Source organism: Aythya marila (genome assembly GCF_965140915.1).
Source record: "Aythya marila genome assembly, chromosome: 1".
NCBI lineage: Eukaryota > Metazoa > Chordata > Aves > Anseriformes > Anatidae > Aythya > Aythya marila.
Window position 1 is genome coordinate 61,398,961 of NC_139042.1, and position 16,533 is coordinate 61,415,493.

General features: G+C 41.9%; 1 protein-coding gene across 1 annotated transcript in view; it reads right to left on the bottom strand.

Annotated features, from left to right (window-relative positions):
* COL4A2 (collagen type IV alpha 2 chain) overlaps positions 1-16,478 on the bottom strand; it is a 135,421-nt gene extending 118,943 nt beyond the window's left edge. The window contains exons 1-2 of the mRNA XM_082761364.1: positions 16,191-16,478; positions 15,965-16,052 (exon numbers count right to left, since the gene is read on the bottom strand). Coding sequence (XP_082617490.1) covers positions 15,965-16,052; positions 16,191-16,234 — 132 coding nt within the window. The 5' untranslated portion in view covers positions 16,235-16,478. The remainder of the gene's footprint in view (positions 1-15,964; positions 16,053-16,190) is intronic.
* Positions 16,479-16,533: the final 55 nt, after the last annotated feature.

Consider the following 16,533-nt stretch of genomic DNA (forward strand, 5'->3'; position numbering starts at 1 on the left):
AGGGAAGTGCAAGTATTGCCTCATGTGCCTTCAACATACAAGCCCCAACCAGTTATTCACCAGTCATCAGTAGCACATTTTAGGAGTGCTTGCTATGTATCTGGAAAATAAAGTATCGAGAAAAAGAAATTGCCTCTCCCCCAGGTGGATGCTAAGAATGAAAGGCTGGGGTCCTCAGACCCTTAAGATGGAAAACATTTATCTTATAGACGAGTTCTTCATCATTAAAATACTGAAGATGGTCACGCGGGACATGGGGGCAGGGAGGGAGAAGGAGCTGGAGCCTGCACATTTCATGCTAACCATGCAGTTTTTTCTTTCCAGGCTGAGGAAGGAAAACCCCTGGAGGAAGAAACTGAGAGGAAATTCTACATGGAATTTTGAAGATTTTCTTCCTTTAGTTTTCACACAGAAGAAGGTGACCTGAATCCTTCAAAGTAAAATAAATGCTCCGTAAAGCCTCATATGAATCAACTTCATGTCAAAAGCCTGATCTTCTGCATGCAACGCTCTTTAAAGAGCTCCTATGGAACAATTTAATATAATTAGTTCCATGCAATCTGCAGAACTCCACCGCTAATGCACTGCTTTTGCAATACCAGAAGTAAAATTGAGCATGACTGAACTCTTTTCCTGCAATGTCACGTTGCTGTACAAATAGGAATGAGCTTCAGGCACAGCACAGCACTGCCCTTTGGGCCCAGGTTAGGCTGTGCAGGGTGGCTGCACTCTCAGGCCTCTTTGGAGAATCAATGAATGGACACGGTGGGTGGCAGGCTCTCACAGTGCTAATGGTCACAGAAAAAAATGAAGCAAGACAGGGGGCAGGGGAGGAGGAAAGGGAAAGCAGGACCAAGAAGTGGAAAACTATTATATTTCCACAAAGCTCAAAGGGAAACAATAAACAAAGCACTATTATCTCGGCTGTTGATGCTTTATTTTTTATTTTTTAAATTCATTTTCTCTCTCTTTCTTTTTTTTTTTTTTCTTTTCTTTTTCACTAGATTTCTTTCATCTTCCTGTCTCCTGATCTTTCTTTAGCAAAAAAAATACCATATTGAGATGCGCTCAGGCTTAAAAATGATTAAAAGAAGCACACTGTACTTAGCCTCACAAGTGCCTCTTTGTGAGGAGATATCTCCCTGCCTTGCTGCCAGCCACAGGCAGTGGTACTTAGCCAGGTAGTAAAAGCATCTTATTTCAGCATGCATGTTCCCTTTTTCCCTGGACACTGGATGCCCACAGTGGATGGAGCAGGGGTGCCACACATTCCTCTGGAAGCCCCCCTGCCGCAGGGCTGAGCTGAAGAAGCCCTGTGGTGGGCTGTGGCAAGCACTAGTGCAGACTGGCAGCAGCTTCTGCTGGGGCAACTCACCCACAAGATGCATTTGGGAAGTCAGGAGGCATTGCTTGTTACAGGTGCATGAATGCAATGCAACACTGCTAAGCTGTGCCTGTGAGATCATTACAAATGAAAGCCTATAAAGGTGAGGGGAGGCCAATCCTTTTGCAAAACTGACTTCTCTGTAGCATCTCAGGTTGGACATTTACATTTGCCACTACTTTTTCCATTATGAAGAGGAAAACCTTATATTAAAGAGTTTATGAGGTTGACAATATATAGCAAGTTGGCAATGAGATTTTCAGTTGCCAAGTATCTTTCATTCACTCTTCCAGGCAATGTGAAGAAATTCTTGGATTAGCAGCAAGTAAAAAAAGTGATGGATGTCTGTGGCATGCATTCAGATATATGAAAAGAAATGCAAGGTGTTAGAAATGCATGCCTGGTAACATTTTAATTTATTTGAGAATGTATATTTTCTTGTCCTAAGTGTGAAATTAGTTTCAATAACAGTTTCCAGGAGATCCTATTATTATAACATAACCATTAAATTTATAGTACTTGTGGAAAGGCTTCCCTCTGTTTCTTGGGATACCTCCCAGGAGAGCCTGGCGCTGAAATGTCTGACTCAGTAAATACTTATTTTTTGGTAGTATAACCTTCTTTCCAGCAAATGTGTGATTTATGGTTATTTTTGTGGTAGAATAAGTTTGGAATTATCTATCTGCATGGTATTCTTTAATAGGCTGAAAAAAAATACTTTCCTTAAAAAATAAGACTTTGAAAGATGCTAAATTTTGTGAGTTATTAGAGTATAATCAAAAAATTCACAGAAGGGATCATTGGCTGTACAAGATGAATGACATATTAGACAAGCATGGACAGATAGGGAAAACTTTATTTGACTAGTCCATTAACTTTGTCTCAGGCAAGTTAACCCCTCAGGAAATACCTTTTTCTATACAGAAAGTAGGACCTCAGCCAAAAGGTGGAATCTTATGAAAAGGTTTTAAGTAGTCAGTAAAGCTGAAAATGTCCATACCGTGTTTTGTGAATTACAGCAAAGATTTCTATGTCGCAGTATATGCTAAAATTACCATTTCCAAAGAAGCAAATACTTTGTTGCATGCTAGTCTTAAAAGTAAGACAATCTCTTGATTTTGAAAACTGTAAACTCATGAGAGGAAATAGCCCCCAAGCCTCTTGAATCCAGATACAGACTTAACAACATAATACTTTCCAATGAATGCTAATGGCAATTTCATCTCTTCAACAATTACTCAAGAACTACTTCATTTTCTATGTAAACTTCATTTGTTTGTTTCCATTATTTTATTGTGAAAATCTAAGTTAGGTAACATACAAGCTCCTCTCCCTATTCCCAGTGCAGTCCTTTATAAATGTAATTAAAAATTCTAACTCAAGAGAACTGTTTGTAAACAATGGTAAACAATTTCCTTCTTCAATGAGATGACCTCTTTTCCTAGGTATCAAGTATCACAGCTTGAGTTTCTCTCTTTACACTGTGAGGTCTGTATTAGGAAGCAACAAAGTAAACAATAGAAAGAAGAAGGAAAAAACACCAAGGTCTAGACCAGCTTAACTTAAAGAACTTAGCCTAACTTCAGAGAACTTGACCGAAATAGTGTGGTTTTCTTATTTCTTCAGAAAATGCTGCAGAGTCCCTAGACCCTGAATGCGTATAAAGAATATATATGAAAACATATAAAGAATAGATACTATACTGCAGACCATTCCTAAATTTATATCAGTCTCTTTTAACAGACCAATACACGACTTTTCATCATGTCAAAATTGTAAAGAAAATGTAACAAAAATATGAAAAGATTTCTGTGTGAGCTACAGCCTGCCTTTGCAGGGGTCCTTGTACTGCTGCACAGTGCTGGACTGAAAGATCTGCTTCTACCAGTGCTCTGCATCTACACAGAAGTTACTGTATTACCCCAAAAAGGGGAAAAAGACTGTTTTGTGAACAGGGATTAAACTCATACTTCCCACCATTGTGAATTTGACCACAATCAGCACGGCTACCTGAACTGCAATAAGATGTAGGATTATGCAACAGTATAAAGTAAAATTACACTGATGAAACTCTAACCTTAAAAATGTCAAGTTATACTGACCACAGTAACAGTGCCCCACTGCAGATCCAAGTAAGACAATGATGAAATTAACATCATCATGGTGATAATGTTACATTTGTGGAAACAGGTGAACTGATGAATGAACATATCTGAATTTCTGGATTTCCCCAAGTAGAAAGAAATCTCAGCTAAAACCTCATACTAGTGTTAGTTACAGGCATTTTTTATTAAATGTAAACACACAATGAACCTAAGCTGAAATTGATAGGATTGTTGGTTAAATCATTCTAACCCACCACAACTATCTTATGACCAAAGAAAAATGCAAGAGAATTAACCGGAATTCATTACACTGTAAAGAGTAGACACACCAATCTTGAGTTACTATTTTCAGCTTAGTACACATAATAGGACAAGAGGGCAAAGGTAGAAATTAAAGAAAAACAAATTCCAGCCATCAGGAAGAATTTTTCACAAGAGAATCATAACTGTTGGAACGCTCTATCAAGTAAGGTTAATGAGGCTAACAGCTAGCAGCCAAGGAACATAAAATTAGATGGCATCATGGGTGGATGACAAAAAGGAAGCAATTTTGTAATTATCCTGAAGGCAAGAATGCTTCTGATGCTCCCTGCATACCAACATACATACAGAAACACAATTGCCTTTCAGTTACATCTGCAAAACCTGATTACAATCCTTAGGAAATTACACAGCATAAGTAACAGGATAACCTGGACCAGGGGTTTTACAAAAGGTGTATAGGAAGAGGAAGGGTTATTTTTCCTTAATGGTCTGCTGTTTAAAAACTAGGTTCATTTTTTCTGGTTTGTTGTATTTTGCAAATTTCTTATATTCACTTACAGCTTTCTACAATAAAATAATACCTGGGAACTATGAGAAAATCTACTCTCAAAACTTTTCTTGTGGAGCTGGGAGGGGACAGACCCAGGACAGCTGATCCAAACTGGCCAAAGGGGTATTCCATACCATCTGACATCATGCTAAACAATATATAGGGGTGGCTAGCTGGGGTGGGGAGCTGGCTGCTCAGGGTTAGGCTGGGCATCGGTCAGCAGGTGGTGAGCAATTGCATTGCGTACTTGTTTTCGTACTTGTTTCATACACATTATTATCAGTAGTACTATTATCACAGAATCACATAATCACAGAATTGAAGGGGTTGGAAGGGACCTCGAAAGATCATCGGGTCCAACCCCCCTGCCAAAGCAGGTTCCTCAGAGCAGGCTGCCCAGGTATGTATCCAGACGGGCCTTGAATATCTCCAGAGAAGGAGACTCCACAACCTCCCTGGGCAGCCTGTTCCAATGCTCCGTCACCCTCACCGTGAAGAAGTTCTTTCGCATGTTGGTGCAGAACTTCCTGTGTTCTATCATCAGTATCATCATTATTGATATTATTGTTATTGTTGTTATTATTATTATTATTAATTATTGTTGTTGTTGTTGTTGTTATTATTATTTGATGCTACTATCAATCTAGTGACACACCCTGCAGACACTCCAAGTCCTGTGACAAGCCCAACTGCCACTCCAACCCCTATGATGGACCCTGCAGCCACTTCAGCTCCTGCTCCTGCAGTCATTTCATTGCTTGCTGATGTTCCAGTTCCAGCTCCTGCAGCCGTTCCAGCGCCTGCACGGAAGGATACATAGGAAGGGTATGGAAGGATATAACATTTCCTTCCTTGTTACTTTTCCAAGTTAAGAGGTATTACAGATAATGTAATGCAACTGCGTCATGGAAGTATTCTGTGGATGTTAAGGAGGAGAAGTGTTTAACACCCTGCTTATGGGCTAACAGGGAGAACAAGTTCCCTCTCCCCCTTGCTATGCACACCTTCTGCATCACGTAGGCCGGGGCCCACCTGCACTGTGACTGCAGCAAGACCAACACCACCAGGATGGACAGGCAGCGAGCCCTGACTTGCTCACACTCACTCACTGGTTATCGACCATGTCTCTCATGTTGGGGTTATGTTTTAAGACAGTCTTCTGTGTGGCTCTGCTGCCGCGGGGGCCGATGGACAGTTTGAAACTCATGCCTGAAGGACGAGAGACACGTGGACCTACAGTGGTCCACATTTCCAGGTCTCCCGCAGACTTGGTCCTGCAGCAGGACCCCTCAGGCACCTGCTCTCTGCTTCTACTTGTAAAATGCTGGAGTGTCCCTTTTGCTCAGGTCTCCAAGTTCTCTGGTATTTGTCTTGCTGCTTTTGGATGTGCGGAGATTTTGGGAACAGATCATCAGATCAAAAGGTCAGAAGTCTTTCCTGCTTGTGCTCTGGAGCACAGTCTTTGTGTACATTGCTCATCTGAGACACAAGGGACAGCTGATGTTCCTGACCAGACCCTTTGAAAAGGTTAACCAAACTATCTAAAAATTACACTCAGTTCTGAAGTGTCAGAAAAAAAGTAAATTTCTTCAAACTATGGCAAAAATGAGTTGGTCTTTCATATCAAAAAACAGAAAGCAAGAAACAAGCTTGTACCTGATTTTAATTCAGTACTCTCTCATTCCCTTTCATAGGAAAAAAGTACTCCCTTTTGACAGTCTGCAATCTTGGAAGTAGGAAGATACAGCAGAAATTCTGGGATTGAACTCTCTGGCTGAAAAAACTTCAGGGCAATCAGAGTGGACCACAAAAAGACAGAACAACGATCCCAGGCCTGGCTTTTCAACTACTGAGGAACAGCAGTTTCCTCAAAGAGAAGGGTAAGTTCATGTTTAGAGAAAAGCTGTATGCAGAGGGGGATCTTGAGATAAGATGAACAATCTTAGGAAAATCTCTCCTGATATGATAGGAAAACAAAACAAAACAAAATGAAACAAACAAACAAAAAAAACCCACATTTTTTTATGGATAAATGGTTTGGGGAAGATGATACTTCTGTACAGATGAATAGATTACCATGGGGTTACCCATTATCACTAAGAGGTGCCATAACCTTGCTGCAGTCTAAAATGTAAATTGTGAAAATACACGGCACGTGCACTTCCATATCCCTTTATCTCCTGAGAATGACGAACTTTATTTTCCCATTATGAATTTTTCTATTTGATGAAGTTAAATGTGTACTTGTCTTAATGCAATATTTATTAAAAAAACTAATTGGTAGCCCCAGATTGGTAGCCTCAAGGCTAAGAGTAAATAGCAGAGGCCACTCAGTCTACCTCTCATTCATAACAAATGATGGCTCTACCTCAGTTCCTCTCTCCTTCCTTACAAATATTAGTGGCTCTAAGGAAGATGGTGAATGATACACTAATAAGAGTGAAATCACATTCATGGAAAATGACATACCTTGAAGAGTTAGTAAAAAATTACACTATTCCTAATTGGGGGTGGTGTACTTCCAGTGAAACAGATGACCAGTCCAGACTATTTCATGGAAACTGGATTCTATATACAAAACGTTCCCAAAATGCCAGTAAGATGTTTCTGATCTGGTCACAGTAACTGTCCTATATCCTTCTTTGGGTAAAACAATAGACTAGGTGGTTGAAAGCATGAAGCCCTGCATACCTACTAAGCAACACAGGACCATGTTCACATGTTGCTGTAGGGCTTGCATGGATTCCTTGCTCTGACAAACTCAAGACTACCGTCTCAATCTTCAAAGTGATTTATGATCCAGCCTCAAGCTACCTTACTAATCACCCATCTACTCAATGGCGACACTATGTAATATTGTGTCCCTAAGGGACAATACAAACCTCAAGCAAGCGATTAGAGTTGTGAAAGCAGAAGTAATATTTGCTTGAGGTTTGCTGACATCTCAGACTATTGAACACACCTTATCAAGAATGGCTCCAACCTTATCCCTTTGAAGGCAAAGAATTTATTCCCTCCTACACAGGAAAATAATCAGAAGATCAGTATTGGTCAAAGTATGTGTTGTATGGATGGTGTAAGATGTTTGGATCTTGATTTGATGGCATAAATTCCTCAAAGGTAATCAATATTCAAGAGAAACCTAAATTTTTCCAGATTGTTCCCTAGTCCATGGGCCATATGAGTTCATTTGGATAACCATTCCTTGGAGAGGGATTCAGGTATAGATAGTCTGATGACTGAAACTGTTATGAAACTGCATAAAACTGTTAACATGTTATACGCCTTTGAGCCCATTTAAGCCTATTTACTCAAAGTAAAGGGGTACTGATTACTTCAGTCCCTGGGTCATTAAAAGGTTGAAGTCCCAGGAAGTCCTCTCCTTAGACTTTGGTAAAAGGTAAGCAGATTATCTTATAGGGATTTTTTTTTTTTTTTTTTTTTTTTTAAGATAAGGTAATATTAATAGTTTCATAGATAGGGCACAAAGGCTGTGACCTGCCAAACAATCCAAAACTGTTGCCATAGATGAGGACTGGAAAAGTAAGAAGCAAATCTAGACTGGAAACTGACACTGTGTGACTGATAACCAATAAGCCTCAGTTTACAACAAATGAGGACAATTAAAACCCCCGCCTTCCACTACTCACTACTCACCCAGTCTCAACTTTAATCTAAAATCAGAAGGTAAAAGCACATTTTTCACATTCCCCTCATCTGACCACTGTACATAAATACAAAATCTCTAGAGAGAGGGAGACAGATGAAGATGTGCTGAGGTTCTCATACTTTCCAAGAACAGATGAAAGAGCAGTTGGGGAGTGCAGCATAAGCCAGAAAATGAGCCTGTAGCCAAGTGCTACGTACTTGAGTCACTTGGGGACTTCCTCACGTGGGGAGGATGATCTTTCCTAACAGTTGTGTACAATGAAGAGGACTAGTGAATGCTTTTTTAACTTGCTTTTGCATTTTTGTTTCTGACCTGTCACCATTTGCATGTTTTTACGTGCTTATTTTTGTCCATTATTTTACTTGCATGATGCAGATACCAACAAATATGATGTCACAACACCATGAAACATCACATAAAGCTTCAAACAAGCTATCAGGACAGGATTTACTTTACTTATTCAAGCAGGTGACATAGAAATACAGTTGTGAAGCAAGCCACAAGTATTCAGAATGTTAACTGCTGCCTGCATTTTCTCACAATTTCTCAGCTGCTCATAAAGCAACTTAGTTTTCATGCAGTCCTACACAGATAAAATTGCCCAACTCACTGACTTATGTGAGAAATGAGAGAGGGACCCTGATTTCCAGCCAATTAATCTGCACTGAGGTGTCACAGTCTGAGGCACACGTGCTATGTCTATGTTAATACGTTAAGTATTCCCATGCCCTGCAGCTCTGTAAGGGGCCATCATGGTTCAGTGGGTGGCATTGGTAGTAGGGTGATGGTTGGACCAGATGATCTTGAAGGTCTTTTCCAACCCTAATGATTCTGTGATTCTGTAATTCTGTGATTCTGTTTTGCAAACGAAGGAGGCTAATTACTAAGACTAATGACTATTATGGACATGGACAGACTGTGCCAGCTGGCCACAAGGGCAGAGAATACACCTGGGACTCTGCGGTTTGCAGTAAAGGACACAGCCAGAGAGGAAGCAGTCTGTGGGCTTTACTGAGTTAAGAGATACCAGATGTGCTGGCTACCACATAAGCACATACAGCAGAGAGAAGATTTAGGCAACTCTATATCTTCTCTGACAATGCACCTGCAAATCACCTGGGGAAAATTTAGCTTCAGTTCCACACCATGGGGGAAATGCTTAAATTTCCCCCCTTGCTTCCTTCTTCCAGCGAGTGCAACTGAAGATTTTCCAAGTGTCACGCAGAGACGCCTGGGCCGTTTTCCAGCAAGCTGTTTCTCTGGCTCCCAGCTTGGGGAGATATGCTGACTTCCCATGCTCCGCGGCCCCAGCGGCTATTCCCAGCCCTGCGCGGGAGCGGCATTCCTTTCTGCCCACTCCCTGTGCTAAGGCTCAGCCCAGGACACGCCGGCAGCCCCGGTGGGCAGCTCCACTCTCCTTCCGGAGGGGCTCCCTGGGGCTTGGCTGGGGCACCGTGAGACTGTGACCAGGTGGCTGAACACCAATTGCCCTGGGGTCAGTGGGGCTGCAGCCCAAACGTGACATGCCTTCCTGCATCTGTTTGCAGTGTGCAAACGGGGGTTGTGCAGGCAGAGCAGGACTGAACCTCACAGAAAGCCAATGCTGTGCTTGCCAGTGTGGCAGGGAAGCCTGCTGAGCTCTCCCAGCTTCTCCCATCCACCTTAAGAAGTGATTCTGCTCCCCACGGCTGCCAGGCTGCGGTTTTGCAAGCGCAGGCAGGACCTGAGCATGGTATAGGCAGCAAATCACTGATCTGTACAAACTTTTTTTCTCACCCCCCAGTCTGGAGCTCTGCACACCCATGATGAAGAGCAGATGTTTTCTTGACCCTGTGTTTCCACAATTCAGACATGCAGAGAGATGGCCAATGTCCTGCTAAACCAGGGGCTGCAGCATCCCAAGGATGAGAATGGGCAGAAAGACACCCGCATGGTTCTCTGCCTGTTGCACCAGCACCAGTGGCTGATAGTGGGCTCTACAAGCTTGGCACTGCATGTAGCACTCATAAGCTCAGAGTTGGGACAGAGCTGCAATCTGAAACAGTGATACTTGTTTTCTAAAGAAACAAACAGAAATAAAAAGATCAACAACAACAACAAAAAGCTTTTGGCAAAGTATGACAAGTAGAACGTCTGTGTCATATCCAAAATTCTTCACTCCGCCTCAAATATTTCTTTTTACTCAGTCTGGTTACATTGTCAGAAGGTAATTTTGACCAGCAGAGAACCTTAAAGAGCCTTATGAAATAAAAAGGAAAAGCATAGCTGGAATAAAAAAAATGTTACATGGCTTCATCAGTCAATGGTGAAGGGAGGTTTGGGCATGATCTGCAGCTAAGACCTGCCAAAAAACAAGCCAAGCCCTATTTATCTGAATGATCTTCACTTGCTGAGTTCAAAAAGCTACTTCAAAATAAAGGTTGGGATTACTTAGGAATAAATAGGACATCTGAAATATCCCAAGCAAGTGTACATCACTGGGAACAGATATGATCTAAAAATTCTTCTGATCTTGCACGTATAGGATTATTTTAAAAAACACATGCCAATAATAGAATCCACAACACATTGCAAAATGCAATATATTGTTGGGAGGAAACAAACTTTGCTATTCACAAAAGTGGGATGAAAAAAACATATTCTGGAATATAAACTACCTGGAAGAATTTTAAAGACAGATTCTCTATGATGGACATAGTAACGGCATACGTCTTCCACCAGCAAAGTATTTGCAGTGCCTCTTGCATTACAGAGCAAAGATTATTTTATGAGATGGAGTGGCAGTTTGCAAAGAAAGAAAGCTGTTAATAGACAAATATATTTTCCTGTGCTACAAGGACTATTCTCAATGATCAGATGAAAGCTTTTTTTTTTTTTTTTAGTATTTAGTTATGCATTAAAACAGATGTCTGATGTCTGACTGAAGACTTTAATGGAGATCCTTGCCTTGGACATAAAGACATGGATTATAATGGTGAAAGGAAGACTCGGTGTCCAACCCCAGTAACCATCCCCAGCCTTGCTAACTGCTGTGGGGATGTACCAACCTATGAAGCCTTCTCTGCCTCTCCACCCTAGTTGACATTTCCTATCCCCAGCTCCCCTGCCCAAAGCAGCAGCACCCTGCACTGTCTCTGAGTACAGAAAGTCCCTACTACCCCTCCTTCTTGGGCTACACAACCATAATGACATAATGGTGGAACAGTAGAAACTGCACATTATTTTACTGTGAACTTAGTCAGTTGCTGCAATTTGTAAGAAAATAACTGTTAATAAATACCTGTAAATACTGCAAATCTTACTGAACTTTTTGGTCCCTGGGAGCAAACAAGGTATTCCAAATAGTGTAAAACATTAGTTTCCTAAGGGAGAACATGGAAGATAAGCTGCAGCCTTTGGCAAGCAAAAGCGTCATAACAGTCAACTGCAAGATCACCTCTGAATCCTTCCAGATCTTGGATAAGTATACTGCAGTATGAAGAATGTTCTACTCTTTGCCTTAGAAAAACAAAAGGAAAGAACTGATAAAAAAATACTGTAGTTTCAGGCAAGAAACTCACTCATGAAAAAAGAAAAAGATCCACTCAAACAACCTGTGTTCTAAACTACTCAATCAAGATGTTTATAACAAGTGTCAGTTTATAGACATAACTGAATAAGCCACAACAGTTTTTTATTTGGGGTAAGTCTATTCTGCTTACAGATTTTTTTTTTTTTTTTCTACAACATTAAAAAAATATAGCTGTAAAGCCATAATGCATAAAGACTTCCTGTGGTGCAATTACTACACAACAAAAGCCAGGTATACTACTTTATAAGTTCATGGAAAATCAATGTTTAATTTTTGTAACCACTGCAGCTGCTTTCAGATAAAGGTGACAAAATAAGTACATCCTTTCATTACATGCTAATGTACCATGACAGGATTCTTGTCTCTCGGTGTCAACATTTTAACCTCTGAGAAATATGGGAAGCTGCCAAAACTCTGTCTCTTCTACCAAATACAGCAAAACATGAGTATATATTATGTCATTTAATAAATGTAAAAGACAGAATTACACTGAATATATTATTGCTACCATCCCTTGAGCGTGCTCCTATCTACTCACAAGAAAAAGTGAGTCAAGAGTCTACACATGGCTTTCCACTGAGAGATTACAGAACAAGGGCATGTACAAGAACCTCTTTCCATTGTTAACGCAGTGAGACAAAGTATATTGCTTCTGGCGTATCCAGTTCTTGCATGAGTAACTTTAACCAGTGTTACAAGATACGTCTGTATACAAAGATTGGTCTGATTTAATACATATAGACATGGCAGAAATCTACCTAGGAAGAATGATTAATTCATAAGAAATTAGGCTGAGCATTGGTATCATAGGCATGACAGCTAAAAAGAATTTCACTAAGTATTTGAGGAATAATAAGGGAGTGTAACATTTAAGGAAATCCTCTTACTGATGAGTGGAGCAGACAGCATATGAGAAAGAAAGGACCAGAAGAAAGGAATTCATAGCTATAGAACAAGACTATTTCCATATATGTAATAGTTGCAGAGAGTGTGTTTGTCTGACATTGTAAAGATGCTGTCAGATGAAATCTTTGCTCTGGTAAAGAAAAAAATAATCCCATTTGGGCAGCCATCTAGAGCATGATGCACACTGTAACACTCATCATGATGGGGACACCACTGCCAGATCAAGGCATGACGGTGTCAGTGGAAGTGAGGGGTTGTGCCTACTGCAGCTGCCTGCAAACCACCCATTTCACTCAAGACTCCTCACAGTTCTTTAATGGAGTTGCTGCTTCTTCACATCTTTGTGGCTGAACACAGAAAGAGTCCTCTCCAAACTACCCAATAATTCTTTCAGGGTCCAAAGAAATAGTGAATAAAGTGATCAGATATACTGGGAGGCTCCCCTAAATGATGTTTTTCTTTTTTTTTCCACATAACATTATTCTGTCCAATTTTTCTTATAAAACACCACTGTTACTGAAAGATGAACCAAATTGTATACTCAGCTAAACAGACATGAAAAAGCCATGACTGCAAGCTAGTGGAATTGTCCCAAATTACCCCATTGCAACAGTGAAATGAAATTGTTCTAAAATGGGATTGCCACATTTCTCTTAGGGAGATTTCCTAGACAGAGCTGTTTCTGAAGTAGTGCACAGGTAAGGTGTCCGATATTTGCAGGAAGTGATGTACTCTGCATGCACTAAAGAGTGTAGCAGAAGAATTTGGTAAGTCAAGTTGACTACTCATTCCTATGTCACCTGTGCAAGTACACATGGAATATCATATTTTGCACACTGTGATCTTGGTGCATGCATTTCCAGTGGACATGGCCAGCAGGGTGGGCTGAGTGATTGATCCACCCTAACCTCTATTGGCCTGGAAATCCTGGGTCAACAAAAAAAGTCCTCCTATTTCCACCAGATAAAGGTTTCCAGATGGAAACAAACGGTACACATCTGGGAAAACTTGGATATATGATAGCTGTAGTGCACTGACACATAACTTAGAGCATCAACTTGTGTTAGCAACCTCATTTTACTACAAAGTCAGCAGAAAGAAGTACATACCACTGTTGGCTTTATCCTCTCTTTTTAGGGCTTGTTGCCCTCTTTGATGCCATCCCCCTGAATATATCCCTTTACAATATCACAGAAGTAAAAAAGATCATATTCCGTACACTACTTTGACTCTATATTTTTTCTCCATACATTTTTCTATGCATCTATATATGTTGTTCTTTTTAAATACCTATCAGTTGTGATCAGTTATGCATAGTTATTTTTCCAAATGTTATTCTAACTTTCTCTTGACTTTCTTTCTTTAGTCTGACATTCATTCCCTTCTTTTCTATGATTCCACTGCTCCCACCAGCATTTAGCTTTTTTAAAAAAGTGATTTTCATTAGGAGCAGTTAAAAAAATATACTAAGAGGGCACCAATGAAGTCATTAAATGTTTCAAAGCTATTTAGAAAGAAGTGCGCTTTGGGAAAGACAGGAAAAAATCATCATCAGTAGAAGGTATATTCTCTCTGAAAAGAAAAAAAAAAAAGTATTTTGGATGCAATACACTTGCAGTGAGAGAAACAGTGAGAAATTTGTGAACTTGGCTAAACTTCGGGTATTTAACACAACTTAATTTTATTTAAGCCAGATGAACATTTATATCTACAATTTAGAATGGTTCCAAATTTATTTGAGGCCTTTAACATCACCAGCCAGCATATGCCAAAGACTGCTAAAGATAACTGGGGCCTGATCCACTCCATTTGGCTGTCTCCTTTAGTATTTTCATCCAGGAACTTCTCTTCCCTAGCTCTCTGAGCCCAAAGCTGGAGTCCTCTCCTCTGGCCAACGATACCATTACTTCTGCCCTGATCCTCTGATATTCTAAACATCCTCTTTCTTTTTCTTCCTCTCATTTCTTTCTTTGCTCAGAAACATCCACTCCGTAGCAGCTACAACAGTCTGCCAGACATGGTGTCCAGTCAGATGTTCTGGGTTCCCTTCTTTTTCTCTTCCTCCTTTCTGGCTTTCTCCTTCATCTCATTCCAGTGTCCTCCCATGTATAATTTTACTCATTCAGCAACGCTTATCTCCACCAACTGGAACCTGTTCACACACATGGCTGTTGAATTCAGCTGCTATGCTTGTCTTATTACAGGCAGAACAATGATTTTTAAGATCTGTCTATAATAATTCATAGCGATTTTTGATGATGACTGCCAGTGCCCACCTGCAAGTACTCAGGTGCTGCTTCTTCCCACATGTCTACTTTGTCACTTTGCAGACACATTCAGACGGGGGCTGTTGCTGCGAGGAGCGAGCTGCCCGCCTCTCACCCCCAGCTGCTGTCTCCCAGGGCTGTGACAGCCCAAGTTTCCACGAATGCACGTGGGGATCTGAGCAAGGCTAAAGTTAGCTCTCCACACTCTTCTCTTTTTGGGGGCTGGTTAGTTTAAACCAATAATTTTCCAGTTTAGCTCGCCACGTGACTATAGAAAGATCTGTGCTGGCTGAGGGAAGAGAGTGGCACTTGGGGGGAAAATGGGATAAATACTTTGGTAGCAATGTGGCTCTGATTCTTCATGGAAAGATGATCATACTGCCTCACTCACATGCACAGGAGTGTTTCATCTCCTAAGCAGCTGCCACTATAGAACTGCCCATCAGGGAAACCAGACATCCATGGAGGCCAACTTAATCTTCCATGAAATTCTGGGGAAAACATCACTTTCAAGGAGATTCAAGGAACCGTGACTAGACTGCATGCACTAACTTGAGGAGGTAGCTCAGATACCTCCTTGGTATCCCTCTGCATTAACTCTGTAGCCTGCGGTCTACAAGCAAGAACACGAAGGAGAATAAATCATCCCACGCTGTGGCTAAAGCTCAGGTATCACACTACACGCTCTGCAGCACACCTTCAGAAAAAGAAGAGGCAAACCACGAATGACACCGTTTTAGGTCAGCTGATCCCAATGATGTCATTACTGGACCTAAAATGCTTTAATTGTCATCAGCCTGTTCTGGTTTCAATAGCACATGGTAGCATCATTCCTTTCGCGCAACTCAGCAGAAGGATGACGCCACCAAAAGATCATGGCAAAGAAAAATAATACATGACACTTGGGGGCCTCACTCACTGCCCTTCCTGTGGGGCTATGGGGCTTGTCTGCCAGCTTGTGCTTGGCCACAATGTGGAGAAACTCCCCCAGTACCCCACCTGGCACAACCAGCCATGCAGACCGAAGGGCAAATTGCAGCCACAATTGTGTGCCACAATACCTCCTGCAAAAGCCCTGATATTTCCTGCTTTTTAAGGCATTATGCCATCTCCCTGTAAAGACATAACCACACCAGGTATCTACGAGGAGGGTAAAGTAATAAAAAATAAGGGGTAAAAACTGCAGAGAGTGGGATTAAAATATCAGTAGAATAGCTCTTAAAAAAGGTAATTGAGGTGCACCTTACCCTCGCATGGCGTTTTGGTGGCCTTCCAGCATCTACTCTGGCGGCTGACAGCACCACCTCCAGCAGGACCAGCGCGATCCCCAGATCCCTGCACGGAGAAGGGAACAAGCTCAGTGTTGTTGCAAGCGAGCACAAACACAAGCACGTGATAGACTTCCGCGGCTCAAGGTGACAAGGCGACTTCGGAAAAGTTGTTCCCCGCAGCCCCCCGGGCGGATTTACTTACGGACGAACCAAAGCACTCGCGCTGGGAAGCTGCGCGATGTCCATCTTCGCTCATTCCCAGCCCGGGGGCTCCGCTCACGGCTTCCTCTCGTCGCCGGGCCGTCCCCTGCGAGCCGAGCTGAGCCGAGCCCGCTCCTGGCACCCTCCGGAGCTCGGCGAGGCGCTGCTGGGGGGGCTCGCAGCCGCCCTGCCCGGCCCGGCCCCTGCCCCGCTCCGCTCCTCTCCGCGACCTCCCGGGCGGCCGCGACGGTATGGGATGAGGAAGCGACGCCTCTACCCCCCCGCCGCCCGCACCCACCCACCCATGGCCGGCAGAGGAGGAGGAGAAGGAGGAGGAGGAGGAG